Source organism: Parus major, chromosome 5, assembly GCF_001522545.3.
Source record: "Parus major isolate Abel chromosome 5, Parus_major1.1, whole genome shotgun sequence".
In the NCBI taxonomy this organism is placed as follows: Eukaryota; Metazoa; Chordata; class Aves; order Passeriformes; family Paridae; genus Parus; species Parus major.
In genome coordinates this window covers 23,479,567-23,494,203 of record NC_031774.1, presented here as the reverse complement: position 1 = coordinate 23,494,203, position 14,637 = coordinate 23,479,567, and the positions used below count along the sequence as shown (strand labels likewise).

Here is a 14,637-nt window from a genome sequence, read left to right as displayed (position 1 = left end):
TACCAGCCATTAGTGTAAATAGTATTAATCAACCAATTCCAGAACTGTTTTTTTAAAGAAGTTAAATGACCTCTTTTATGGCAGAGTCCAGATGTCAATAAGGTTGTGCTCTTTCATTTAGCCAGGACTTCACCCTCTCTTTACCTGATCTTGTTCTAATTCTTTAGAAATTAACCAGATTTATTATAGTTCCAATACAGGAATTGCCTTATTAAACCACAGATATATTAGACTTAGAGCAAATCTTTGGCTGACCCTTTAATTAGGAATAAAACCATAAAATTCTTAAGGACAGGTATACACAACCTACTGTACTCCACTTTAGCCAAATCACAGTGCATTCGATCCCACTTTCCATGGTTTTTATTTTACTTACCTTCAAAATATACCTTATAAAGCTGTGTACTGAGATTACAATTATGGACTGCAAACATAATATGACCTTGCCATTTCCATTTTTAACTAGTGTTTCTTTTGAACGCTGGGAGGACTGCTTGCATGGCATCCCATCACGAGTCCATGGAGCTTCAAGTTATGCTTTTTTTTTTTTCCTTTTTTTTGGTCAGCTTGTACTTCCAGTCTACTCATTTGAACCCTCTATTTGAGGAACAGCTGCTATTTCAATCTGTTTATATGATTCCTGTAGTACTTGGTTTCAAATGCCTCCATTGTATATGGGAATTAAGACCCAGGGAATTATAATAATCTCTGTTGTTTGCTACTGAACCAGTTTTCTTTGCCAAATTACAAGTTTGGGGGGGACAAGTTTCAGGAGTACAGAGTTTTCCTGCTGTTTGCTAGACTATCCTCCATATAGTAGTACTCTATCAATTCCTGCATCCTGCATTTAGAATTCTCTTCCACTGTATTACTGTGTGTGCAAGCCACACAAATATTTTTCATTTTTCTCCCTCACTTCTCAAGTTAAAGTCAATACACATACCAATCTCAAACCAAGTTTATTAAGCTAAGAACTACTGAGATGGCAACCATATGTCAGGATTTTTCCTTTCTCTAAGGATCTGTCAAATAGATCTGGAACAGATGCCACAGCTGCAAGCCACTTCTACTCTGATAGAGCCTCACTCACCTTTGTGTTCTGATGTTAGTGCCTCAATACAAATTATACAGCTCAGTGAGTATCTCCACCTTCATGCTGAGGTTTACAACTCATTCTTGACTATTGTTGGTCTATAAAATGGTGCAGTTGAGAACAGAACACATCAGGTGTCCTGCTCCAGAAAGAACCCACAGGTCCATGTGATGTTTACAATTATCACCAGAAACATCAATCACTCCAATTCACCAGCAGGTAACCTGCTGAAGCGTTTTTGTCAACCCCCCTAATAAATCTCCCACCTATATACAGTCACCTTGTTTCATGTTCACATACAAAACACCTATTTTTGTTGGAATTGTGCTTAATTAAGACGGTGAGCTAAGAAGGTTTTACACAGATGTTGCAGAAAGGCTGACTGTATTTCCATAACATACCATGAAAGTGTTCGTATTGACTCTTTAATTAGTGAGGTGCCAAGAAGAGACATGCTACTCAGTTTTGGAGTACTGCAAACACTGGAGTGGAAATGTAATGTGGGGCGTGTGAAGCCATGACAGCCAGATCAAGCTTGACTCTGCAGCACTCAATCAAAGAATCCACCCTCAGGGAGACTTTGTTCCCCTGGGTTCTCATCCAAGTTCATCTCATGAACCATAATCAGCAGACTAAATCTTAACCATTTTTCTATACTGAAAATAACTTCGAATAATTCTCAAGTTCAAGAAAAGAGCCATTATTCTTGAATAATTCTTCTGCTTAGAAAATACAGCAACTGTTCTTAAAGAAAGCCACTTATCCTGAAAGAGAGTGATTATAGCTTATTCAGTAACAGTATCTTGTAGAACTTCATGTTTAAATAAGGCCTTGATGAAAGATTATGCTCAGAAGAACAAGAGGGCTGTTTGAAAAGCACTGCCATTCTGTATTACCAAAACTGGTCCAATCTGAATTCCAACCACAGACCACAGAAGGCTGTGCTGAATTAGTCACTGTTACAATTGTATGTATTTATTCTGACTTAAGCTAGTGATTCTAAATTGATAATATGACTCTCCTCAAGTACCACATGCCTGGTATCATGGCACAACAGATAGAGTCCACATGCATGTAGTATGACCACCAGCAGTGCTGAAAGTTTCTAGCTGCCAGCTTTTAAGTTCCAAGGAGCTTCAACACGTGAAGCACAACCCAAAAGAATACCAAGGTAGTTTAGTACTAGGAAATAACTGAAGTGTCCCTGCAGCATAAAAGAAATGTGAACACTTGGACAACACAATGGAGAGAAGGGTTTCAATGAAGTATGATGAAGATGCTCGCCAAGAACACTGAAAGCAGTATGTATCACTGTCATCACCTGTGTCAGACCACAACTAAATTAGCTTGTGTTGAATTGTAAGCTTACAAGGCAGCAGTTCCACCTTTCACAGCTCTATACAAATTAAAGAGAACTGAAATGTAATTGTCACACCACTGGGCTGTGAGGACATCAAAATAATTCACTGGCTTGCTCATAACCATGACAAAAATCTTTGCCATTTATAGAATCTCTCACTTGACTACTGTAAAAAGTATTTGATAATTCTAGGTCAGCAACTTTCAACCTGGTTGGTGGTCTTCAAGAGGTCCTTGAAAGCTGAGGAAAGCAAGCGATTACTAACTCAAATTTCCTGTCACTGTAAACCTTTAGAAGTTTATACATGCAGAGAGGCTGAAAGACACAGCACTAATCATATAAGAAATAAAAGATCCAGAAATCCTAGAAAGATGTGGGAAAATAACACGAGCTAATGAGATGCACTTCAAACACTCTCCGAAGTTTACCATCACCAAAACAAATACTGATTGTAAGAGAGTCAGGCAAACACTGTGGCAGTCCAAAAGATCTCTCTTGGATCCCTCAAGCACAAGAAAAGCCATGTTATCCCCACTACGCTGAGAACAGAATGGTGAAAGCAGTCACATGTCCATGTAGTGTCTCCACGTAAAGCAAGCACTTACTCTGGTCGGCAAATCACTAGGTCCCCTTTGTTGGTGCCATATGCCAATCCCAGGCCTGGCTCAGGCAGCCAGCGAGCAGAGTTTATGCTGACATGTCTTCTCTGGTCGGCAGGCATTGGGTACAGAACGTTGAAAACTCTCTGGAACAATAACAGGAGATTACTTGACAGGACAATATGAGGCAGGAGAGCCAAGGAGGCTCAAACAAATTTCCCTGCAGCAGCACAGATGGCCATAGAGACATGTCACTTTACAGGATGTTGCAAGAAACCATTAAAATCAACAGTGAGAGCAAGCGGCTGCTAGAAATGCACATATGTGTGCCCTTAAATCTTTAATAGACTGACTAGCACACAGCTGTGAAACATCAAGCAACCAAAACTGGGTATACTGACAACAATCCACTTAGCCCAAAAATATGACACAGGGAAATCATAAAAACAAAGGCACGAGAAATAGAAAAACCAGTAACGAATCAGTTTGGCTACCTAGAATAGACAGGGACAAGATGCTTCAGTGTAGTGGGCCATTAAAGTACCAGGACTTCGGAAGGGTAGGACTAAATACCACATTTACTAGACCAAATCATTAGGAGAATTTCTGCAGAAATTTAGCTAATAAACTGACATCACTGCAAGCAATATAAAATTTGAATCTGGATTTTCAATGGGATAAATCCAAGATGAAAGACAAGTTTTCATTAGATTTTCTAGTGGGCAAGCATCCAACCATCACAAAACCTTTCCTCCAGACTTCACAGAAAAGGGGACGGTGGTGAACCAGTAAGCAGGGAAGGGAATGATGGTATGCTGGAACAACAGGATAAATGTTGATGGGAATGCAAATCAAAAACTACTGCACTGCTGACATGACTTGAGGTAAATAATTAGAAGCCATTAGAATGGGACTTATCAGCTATCATAACAAAGTGGGGCCATTTTACTCCATAGCTCTGTTGCCTACTGCGTATCTTGTCTGTTTGACAATTTAACTTGAGAAGCATGAGTCAGGAATTACTTAACTGTGTGCCCTCCAATGGCTAGTACCCAGAACTTTCATCCTGACCATCCTATATGCACACAAAGTAAGTCAGAGCAAAACAATATGTCTACGTTATCTCCCATCACAGTAACAAATTTAACTGCTCCTCTGAGCAAGTCACATTAGATGAGGAAAAAGCATTTCTCTGTATGGCAGAAGCTGGTCACTCTTTGCCTTGGCTATTACTCAGCAAGTAGTGTATTCAGAGAAGTTCAGCATTAGAGCAGAAGGAACAGGTCTTTAGGGGTTTAGCTAAACGGTCTTACCCATCTCTGTCATGTTGGTCCCGTTCCCCTGCCCTGCCTTGCTTGCTGGGGCAGCAGAGAGGGAAGGGCAAGGGGAGAATCAGATGTACCATGGTTAACACCTGTTACCATGGAGATTAGGGTGCACTCTCAGATGGTAAGATTGGATTTGGAGGAGGAGGAAAGAGGGAAAAGGGAGGGGTCTGCTGGAACCAGGAGCATAAATTCATAAAATAAGCATTCTGAATCTCTCAAGATTGCAAAGGTCTTCCATCATATCCTTCTTTGGCAAGTCAGAAACAGTTTCTCTTCTATTGAGAATGGTTTTGTCACATCTCAGGAAGCCACCACCTTCCTGGGCTAGTAGCAAGTTCTCCCAACTGACAGGTCAGCTTGCATAGTTGCTGTCCCACATGCTCCATAACCAGCCACACAAAGGAGGGAGACTTGCTGGCTACAGCTGAGCTTCACTGCTTTTACTGCTTTGAAATAAACAGCACCCCATGGAAAATGCTCCTCCAAGGACATGAGTCTGGTTTTGACAACCTGCAAGTGCTGGCTGAGGGCTGAATCTCAAAGACAAGATAGCTTTAAAATTCTGCATTAGAATAGTTGCTTCATCATTCCACTCCATTCAATTCTAAACAGCTTGTCACGCTGAAGAGCTCCCCTCCCCTGCTGCTTCCCACTCCCACGCTAATGGGACAACTCCATGCAGTGTTAAGGGTGATGACATCCGTGCGTGTGGTAATTAGTACATAAAAAGAGAAAGCAGCTGTACTGGCATAATCACCACTCGCAGCAGTAACCAGGACCCAGCTAATCAATCTGATGCAGTCATACAGACTGTCTGTTGCAATTGCATCCATTAGCAAGACCCCCTACTCTATACACAGAGTGGAAAAAAAAATTCAAGTTCCTTCAACATCAGCAGGTCCTTCTCTTCAAAGAAGGTCAGAACTCTGCCAGGAAGCATTATTTGCCATAGATCACAGCTAATTTTTTTTTCTTTTTTTTTTTTTTTATTATTTTGTCTTCTTGTTTCTATTGTTAAATCTTATAAAAAGTTACTGAGATGTTTCAACCAAAGTAGCCAGCCTGAAAACATACCACAGACTGACCATAACTCTTTGCTATGGATTGTTCAGGCTTTGTAATTCTGAACTTCTAGGAAAAGTACTCAGGTCACTACAGGAATCCTACATAAACACAACACTCCAGCTTCTAGGTCAAGTGATTGCTGCCAACCCTCAAACTGTTAAAATTAACAATACAAATGCATAAAGTTGATAATTCAACAGTTTCTTTTCATTAGTGCTGGTCCACAGATTAATTGCAGGCTATTTTTAACAGCCATGTTGATGGCCAAGGGTTCAGGAATCAGAATCACTGTCACAAAAGTGCAGTGATGGATCTTTAAGGTGCCCACGTATCAGTTTCCAGAGAGCTTATTTTTAATAGTGTGGCACTTTTGGTTAGGAGATATCATATTGCACCACACATTATCAGCCCATAATCACCATCAGCAGTCACAGAAAGCTTCCATGCTTTTCACCATAACCAATGTCAAACTTGCTCTTACCAATTCAATTACTTGTTACCAATTCAATAATGCACAGCCACACCATTAGACATGGCAATCAGCATTTTACAAAGTTGGAGCTACCTTTATGTCCAGATGCTCTTCTGAAATAGTTTGGAATGGTATGTTTCTCTGACTACAAACACTGTGAAGTCTGAGGAGTGTGAGGTTCAGAACATACCTCCAGAAGCTTAAACACTACGAGGTAACAAAAGTAGAGCAAGCTGTTCTCTTCTTGCAACAACAGCGATATATAAATATCATTTCACTAAAAATGACAGGTCCTACTCCTTCCCTTTAGGACCCCATGATCCAGCCTGAGTTACACAGAACAGTTGCTTGACCTGTAATTATGTTTGTAGAAAACTGTCTCTGGTGATCCCTCCACACTTTGCTGGGGATTCCAGCAGTCTTCTGTCATTTCAAGGAATCCATCTCTTCTTGAGTTCAGAGGATGCCAGGAAGGTAAAAAGTCTTCCTCTAGAAAAACAAAAACTGTCTAGGTAGCTAAACTTCCACACAAAAGGCAACTTGTACCAAGGGTAAGCAACTCACTAAAGAAACAAGTTAGTTGCTTCCATTTAAATCCCTGTAATCATGAAGTGGGGGGAAATATTTGTTTGAGCAATTTTTGTTGGCACTTTTCTATTTCCAAAAATTGTACTAGAAGCAACTACTTATCTCTTTGGTGTGTCTTCTCCATCCTCACTCAACAGGAGTGGGCATGTCCATCATGCACTGAACTCTCTAAATTTCCTTTCATTGCTTCACAGCTATAGGAATAGACAGCTCAAAGAAAGTAGGGCTATAAAGGCATGAAGATAAGGACAAAAGTAGGCTCTCAAATTATTCAACAAACAAGCTGCATTTGGAGGGCAAAGGCCACCTCAAGCCCACTGCTGCTGCTTCCCCTCCAACTTGTCATTGCTTCACATCAGTACTGTCACACCTGTCACAGCCAGGAACTTACGTATTTACTTACGGCAGAGTGCCAGGAGAGGCTGCATGAGAATCAACAGCCTCAAGGAATCTTTCTCAATGATCTCTTCCTCAATGTCAAGCTGACAGGCCCAGTGCACAATACATAAGCACAGAGCTAGACAGTTAATTTATACCTGCCCTGGAGGGTTAAGAAAACTTTTTGCCAAAAGTCTCTGCTACTTCCTCGTTATTGAGCTAGTCCTTCTGTCTTCCCCTCCCATTCTGTACTAGGGAAGCTGCTGCTTTTTAATAACACCCTTGAAATTCCACCTTCCCCCCCACATTTCTGGGATGTGGCAACACTAAAAAGCTGGGCAGAGCAATCACCAGGATCCTGTCAGTCATCAAAGCAGCAGCAGGCTGCCCCAAGTCTGTGCTTCTGTTGCCAGCTGGCCACAGCACTGCACCACTCTCCTGATCCAAGCAGCGCTGTGCCTGGCCAAAGCAGAGGCATCACATCATCTGCACAGCCACCTCTTTGCTCAAGGCCTTCCCACCTCTAAGGATTGCAATGAAAAGCAGAGGAGTGCTGAACACTACTTGTTTGGCAGAGTGAGACCTTTCTTCTCTCTGGCACTTGAGAAAGAACAAACATGTTTTGAAGCTGGAGAAGAGAAAGTTTTGGCACAAGCAGGTAGGAAAACTCAACAGGAACTTGGCTTTTTATCTTTTTTAATTCAATAGAGACACTTCTGCTCTCAACTAGATCCATCTGCTTTTGAGATGCCAATAAATTTCAAGCCATTACCTTTGCTTAGCCTAAGCAGGCTGGCTGTTAGATCAGCCTTGATAAAGACTGCTTGGGGAGGAGGCGCAGTTGTTGTCTCCTTTACATGGAGAGATCCTGCCATCCCTGAAGCAGATCAGGTGGGTTTGTAAATCACCAGCCTAAAACATAATTATTAATTTTCAACTGAATTAACACTGTCACCAAAGGCTGAAAGACAATGAAAACACACAGGGAAAGAAATATCTGATATGTTAAATGCTATGGAAACCTCTTTGAGGACTGGTAAAATACATGGTTTCACAGCTACTCTAATCTGGGCTGCCAAGGAAGAGCTTCAGAGAGGATCATTTATCTCTGCTGGATGAGTATAACTGTAATGGCAACCAATAATTGTACCTCTCACCTCCAGAAATGCCAAGTTTGTATTGGTAAACAAAGTGCTCTTCATATGGGTATGAGGCTGCACAGCTTTGTCAATACAACTGCAGCTATACCAGAGACTCTGGCCAGCATAGGTGCCTCATACATCATTTAGCCTCATTCTAAGGTATGTGAAACATGTCTCAGATGGAGCCCCAAAATCACAGCCAATCCACAACACCATATTAAGTTCACTGAAAGTCCATCTCCAAGCAAGGCCTACATACAGTCTGAAACTACTCAAAGAGCATTAAAACAAATGCTGAAAATGATGAACTCCAATTGTATTTGCCAGAGCAGCAGGTAAGATGCAGTGACAGCATGAAGGCATAAGCAGGGCAAATCTGACTTCATTCTTTTTGATTGCAAGAATCTTGTCAAGAGAGCAGTAAAATCAATTAATTATCTTCTTTTTTGCCTTCTCCCAAGAGTGTGCTACCACTGAAATATCTTACCTGACATTTTTATAATGCAAACATGTTAACTAGCTTATCTCTGACACCAAGGCATCAGGTAAGTTTCTATAAAGCATCTACAACTACACTGAATACACCACATGTCCTTTGCCAGTAAGCCTGCATCACTGACTTGTATTATGCATTCAATTAGTTCATGTTTTTTGAAGGCCCAGAAATATAATAAGAAAAAGACATTCTAACCTGATGTCCTTAATAAATAGTACTATATTTTTGCTCAGATTACATTTTTTTACTTTGCGGCCTATTAATCAATTTCACATAATATGATGAAATTCAGGTTTAAGACTCACACTGTCACAAACTCCAGAACCCTCTACAACAAAATTCAAGTCTAGCTTGTCTAAAGCAGAGAAAATCAAAGCAAAACAAACACTCCTTGGGATAACTGACTGATTGCTCAATACATTTATTCATAAGACAATGTATACCAGCATTTTGAAACATAGCAAGTCTCCCCTTTGGAAGGAGCGAGTCTCTGTGTCTAGATGCAGATACAAAGTAAAAGGCACCCATTTTCCATGATGAGGTGGGGGAGAAGATTTGCTTTTTTGCTCCCAGTCTCTCCCTGCTAGGTAGGCTGGTCTGTGCTGCTCACCCCCTCCTTCACATATGATTCCTGCTAACAACATACACATCTTTCCAATAGATCTTTGTTAGAATCTAAGAAGTAAAAAATAATGCACTTATCTTTTTGGATTTGTCAGTCCTACCCTCAAATGGATTTTATCGTCCAGTGCTCAGCACAAATAAAATTTCTTTCAACTCCATTTATCTTCCTCAGATGCAATAGGATTATATATAAATTTTTTCTTCAGTCTTTACCAATATAACAAACCTCTTTCTGCCTTTTTCTGCACTTGTCCATGAAGAAAATCTTAGCTTTTCTTTCTGAGCCACAGCAAATTAAATGACAACTCTTAATTTTCAGCAACAACTGAAACCTTAACTGTGGACAGTTGATCCAATTCCTAAAACAGGCCAGCATCAGAAATTCCTGTTGGATGGACTGAGAAACTTTCTGTGAATGTAAAAGATTGTTGGTTTATCCTAGTAGATCAGGATAATTTCTTGCTGATATTTCAAATTCAGAGAAGTCTCATTAAAGCACACCTAATCCTTTCTTTCTTTAGGTGAATTCTTTGCATTACCAGCTGGTGCTTTATTTCACAAGCCTGCCATGCAACTATTACATTTAAAAATAACTAGTGGGAGCAAGGTCTTATGAAGAAATGGATCATCTTAGGTAACAAAGCTCTCACTCAGGAAAATAACACACTTGCAGTGAAGCGCCTCATTATTTTACTACCTGTCTTTCAAAGGCTGTAAAACCAGGATAATGGCTCCAAAAACCCCCTTAGGGGGATTCAGTCCAAACCTGAATCTGAAACCTAGGGTTGAGTAAGCAAGAAATAGTTAAACAAAGCAATTATCCTTTCATTTGCACATGCATATGGTTGGAAAAGATAAAAGGAGAGAAACAGGAATGCCAAAGGGATTGGAGTGACAGAAGATAGATACATGTGTGTGTATGTATATTCAGTGCAGATGCACAAGCAAACAGAACTGTGCCAACAGGACTGTATCCCACTGCTAGTCTCTTGCAGAAATCACCAACAGCTCTCAATGCTGCATCAATCTAACAGATACGGTCATTTCTCTGGCAATAGTGAACAGCAATCGTTTTAATTTTTGCACTTAACTTTCTGCAAACCAAAAGCAGTATCTGTGAATTCCTCATTAAATGTCATGCTGAGTCTGTAACAGCAACATCTACAATGTGTTAAAAATCCAATGACAAGAGCAAAGGATTTGCGCACAGCTGCCATTCCACTCTGTTCTGTCTGCTGAGCCTCAGTAGAATGGCATACAAGATCAAATGTCAACAATATGTTGATGACAGAGCTACATGCATCCTCATCTAGGTGAAAAGAGGCTGTCATCCAGCTGCCTAGATGTCTGGAAGGAATAAATACTGGAGGAAAGAATTTGTTCAAATTTAATCAAAGGAAGATGGTAGGAAGAAGTACTGAAAAAAGATTTTATGCAATAGCAAACAGCAATTTCTTCTCAGCCCCTGTCCAGTTCAATACAAATTGGTAATAATTCACTTTGTTTCCCTTCCCCCTAAATGACTTGGCAAGACACTGCACATAAATAATCTCAGATGTTTTCCATAATTTCTTAAATATAGTTAAAACCAGGTACCAAACTCCACCAAAGCTAACAGTAGCTACTGTGTGGCACACAGGCTCAAGGCCTTACCTGAACTGCAAGAACTCTGCTCTCCAAATACTGGATCTTATATTAAACAAAATGTCTTGGCTCTCAGGTTCACATCCCATGAAGTAAAAACATCCTGAAGAGATGTCATTTGCCTTTTCTTCACACCAGTTTACTAAAACAGACATTGCTCCCATGTTTAAACATCACATGAGATATTAACACAGTATTTTATGAAGGGTTCTAATGAGTACTTAGTTTCCTCTGAGCTCTGTCTTAGCAGACTTCAAGCAGACACAGCTGAATTGGTCAAGACAGCAATATAACTAACTCTTACAACATACTATTCCTACATATTTCTGCATCCATATTCAAACGTGCACATCTGAGCAAATCTTCATGTCATCTGCACCCCCAAGGTTGTGCTGCATTTTCCAGTGATGTTGAATACAGCTCTTTTTTATAGCAACTTACATAAGCAGTGTTTACCAAAATGGGTTTTGGATATGATCTATTTTCCTCAAGATACCTGAGAGAATCTGCCAATACATAGAAAATATAAAGTACTTGGTCTCAACCAGATAATTCCACTCTATTAAAAGGAGGGATTTCCCATTTCAGTCAAAAAAGGGTCCTGTTTCCATGTCCTCTTCCTAGTATCAGCAGGTGCCTGCAGTCTGTGACTTTGCATGGCCTTTTGAAAGCCTGAAAAACATGTCATTTGACTTTTGCCAAGACTGAAAAATTTCTTTCGGCAGTAATTTGATATATTATTTGCAGTTCTACTTGGAGTTGTCAGAAGATCACCCTGTTGACCTGAAGATGTCTAATCTTTCTTAGAAGAAGACCCAAGGGACCACACCAACACATTCTTCAACAGCACAGCAAGAGGCAGGTACTTTCTTGTACACTATTCTTGTTCTCAGCACTGGAGGTAATGTGTTGCATTAAGCCATCTCCTCATATTTTCCTAATCAATTTTATTTTCATGTTACCAAGGATTCAGATAAAACTAACTTGTGTCCCAGTGAAGCAGATGTGCAGGGTATTTGCTTTCAGACTTTAGGCTTGGTCGATTAAGGCTGCAGGAGCTTGCACAGCTCACCCAGTAAGTGACCTTTGCAGACCGTGCTGGATAAATTCTACTGACACTTGCATGAAGATCAGAATGCAACAACACTCAGGAAAACTGCATATTTTCACATATTCTGTGCATTGTACTCATTAAGAGTTAATATGCTAGAACAAAAAAAAGCTTGGCTTTGTGCTAAAACTCTGCAAGTCTTTCTGTTTCAGGCCCTTCTTCCTGTGGTATTTGGAATTCTCCATCTGTTTACAATGGAAATGTACACATACTCTGTTCCATCCAGGTTATTGACCAACCACTTAATCGGAATGCTTCCCAAATAGCAGCAGTCTTGTCAAGAACTAATTCTGCATCTCCAACAGCCTGAATTTTGTCCACATTCAAAGCAAGTGCAGCATTTGAGATGGGGATTCATTAAGTCACTTTATCCCCACAAATTGTATGATTTGCTCTTCAGCTTCATGTCAATCAAATTTTTCTATCACCTACCTCACTTTTTTTATCTTCAACTTGAAAGCTACTTTCAAGGTTTTATTTTAATTTGAATTTCAGTAATCATGTTTTGCTGATATTTCCAAGTTATCTTCCTCTGGTTAGAATGGAAAACATTAAACATTGCAAGGGCATCAGCATTTGTGAATGCTAGAAATAAAACTACCTTCTGGCTGCCTTTCTCACTAGTACCCACTGCTATCAGATCCAGGGCAATATGATCCTTACTCTTCCCATCTTTCTAAGGACCTTCAGCTCCAAACAAGATTCTAATTTCATGTTCTTCTAAGTCCTTTAACATCCATATATGCTTGGAAACACGTGGAATTTATAAACCACCCTAAACGGAACAGCTTGAAAACGGACACACTTTATTTAGAGACAAACTCCACCTGTTTTCAAAACAGGCTGCAAAACCTATCCTTGCTCCACATTTGGAGTCCTGTCTCCAAGCTTTCTATCTCTAAAACTCAAACTGCAGACAATTCCCAGCATCACTGCTATCTGTGCTACCCTCAAGCTAGGTGTCTGCTAAAAGCAATTCCTTCCCTGCACTCTCCAGCTACAGATATATTTCATAAATTTGCAAAAAAATCCCCCAAGAACACAAGCAACAAACACTAAATGTTCATGCATACCCCTCCTGTTTAAAGTCAACACTACTAGAGAGCTTTGATTTTTCAGACTGAAGTTTAAAAATTGTTCTTTAGCAAAGCCAGGTTTCCATGTGAAATGCTAATCAGGCCAATCTGAAGAGAGTGAACAGAAAAAGCACGAACCTCTACCTCACAACTACCACATTTGATGACAATCCATGATTTTATTTCTGAACAAAATTCATAGCTGTCACATCATGACAGCCCTGACCTGTTGTGAACTCTACCCAATCTCTCTGAAACCCTAGCAGCAAGATGTACACAATGTACACTTGTATAACCAAGGTGCTCCTTAGTACAATCCAAAAATGCTGTAGTTCTCAGAAAATTACATCAATGGCCAGTGGATTTCTAGTACAATTAAATGTATTAAAGTTTCATGTAACAAAATTAATTAATTGCATCTTCAAAACCTCTATTTTAACAGTAAGATGAAAGTAACTCTCCAAGCAACAGAAACCTGCATTCCACTGACCACTAGTTAAGGATTTGGAAGAAGAGTTAACTTGAATCAGAAATAATCACTGTATTGCACTGGTCAGCAGTGGCTTAGAGACCACATTGCCAAGCCCTACTCTCCCAGATCATTGACTGCAAATCCAAAGCCATGACAGAAGCAGGGAGGTGGGCAGGCAGGAAGGAAGGCAGGAAGGAAGGAAGGAAGGCAGGAAGGAAGGCAGGAAGGAAGGAAGGCAGGAAGAACTGTCAAACAACTTACAAGAATTTGCAAAGAATATAATCTAGCATTTCTTTTGGGAGTTTTGGAGTAGGGTATAATTAAAATATCCACAAAATATTGCTTCAAACAGGCTCTGACTCATTTTTAATTAAGAGTTTGAGTAACAAGTGCTTTGTATTACAAGCTGTTGGCAGAGAGGCAACAAAAATGCTTTCTGATTCTCTCTAAGGTGCATATTAAATTAGATATTAAAGAATACAGTTTCACCAGGTTTCCTAAACCTTTCTGTACTGCTGGCCAAGCTATAAACAGATTTTTACTCAACTGAATATGAATATGTCAGCCATTGTAAGGACTGGGTGCTAAGAATATGATAGTTTCCTATTTAAAACTCTATTTTCATTTTGAATGCCTTGAAAAGTATTACAAACTTACGAAGCAGACTTAATGCAAAATTCAAGGCAGAAGAAATACCTGTGGTGAATGCACTAATTTTTACAACTAGATGGAGGAGCAGTATTTATGAAATTAACAGCTGTATGCTTTCTAAGCTTGGTCCTATGGAGTGCACAATGACAACCAGCAGCACACCAAAATGTTGAAACAATACTCAACATCACTCAACAGGAAGATTCTTTAACCAAGTTAACTCAAACTGATCTAACTGTGACCCTGTCACACATGTATAAAGCTCCAACTCCAAAGCAGTCAGAAATAAGACATTTTTAACATCTTTAAACATGATTTGGAAAAGGAGAAAACAGCAATATAGCTAGCAAATCCTGCTAGACTGGATGGATTTTAAAACATGGGGGAAAGGTTTTTGGAAGCTATAAATACATGTGCAAGATGAAAAAAGCAACCTTTAGAATACATGTAATCCATCTGGAGAAAAAAAAAAAAATCCAGAACTACAGCAGATGAGAAAGACAGAAGTGCAGTGATGTGGAGCAAGTCTGAAAAGCAA

The 14,637-nt window shown here is 39.8% G+C and overlaps 1 protein-coding gene across 4 annotated transcripts in view; it reads right to left on the bottom strand.

Annotated features, from left to right (window-relative positions):
- The window catches only part of AMBRA1 (autophagy and beclin 1 regulator 1), a 129,027-nt gene that overhangs the window by 25,835 nt on the left and 88,555 nt on the right, over nt 1–14,637 (bottom strand). For all 4 annotated transcript variants that reach the window (XM_015631382.2, XM_015631383.2, XM_015631384.2 and 1 more), the window contains one exon: nt 3,059–3,198. In XM_015631382.2, coding sequence (XP_015486868.1) covers nt 3,059–3,198 — 140 coding nt within the window. The remainder of the gene's footprint in view (nt 1–3,058; nt 3,199–14,637) is intronic.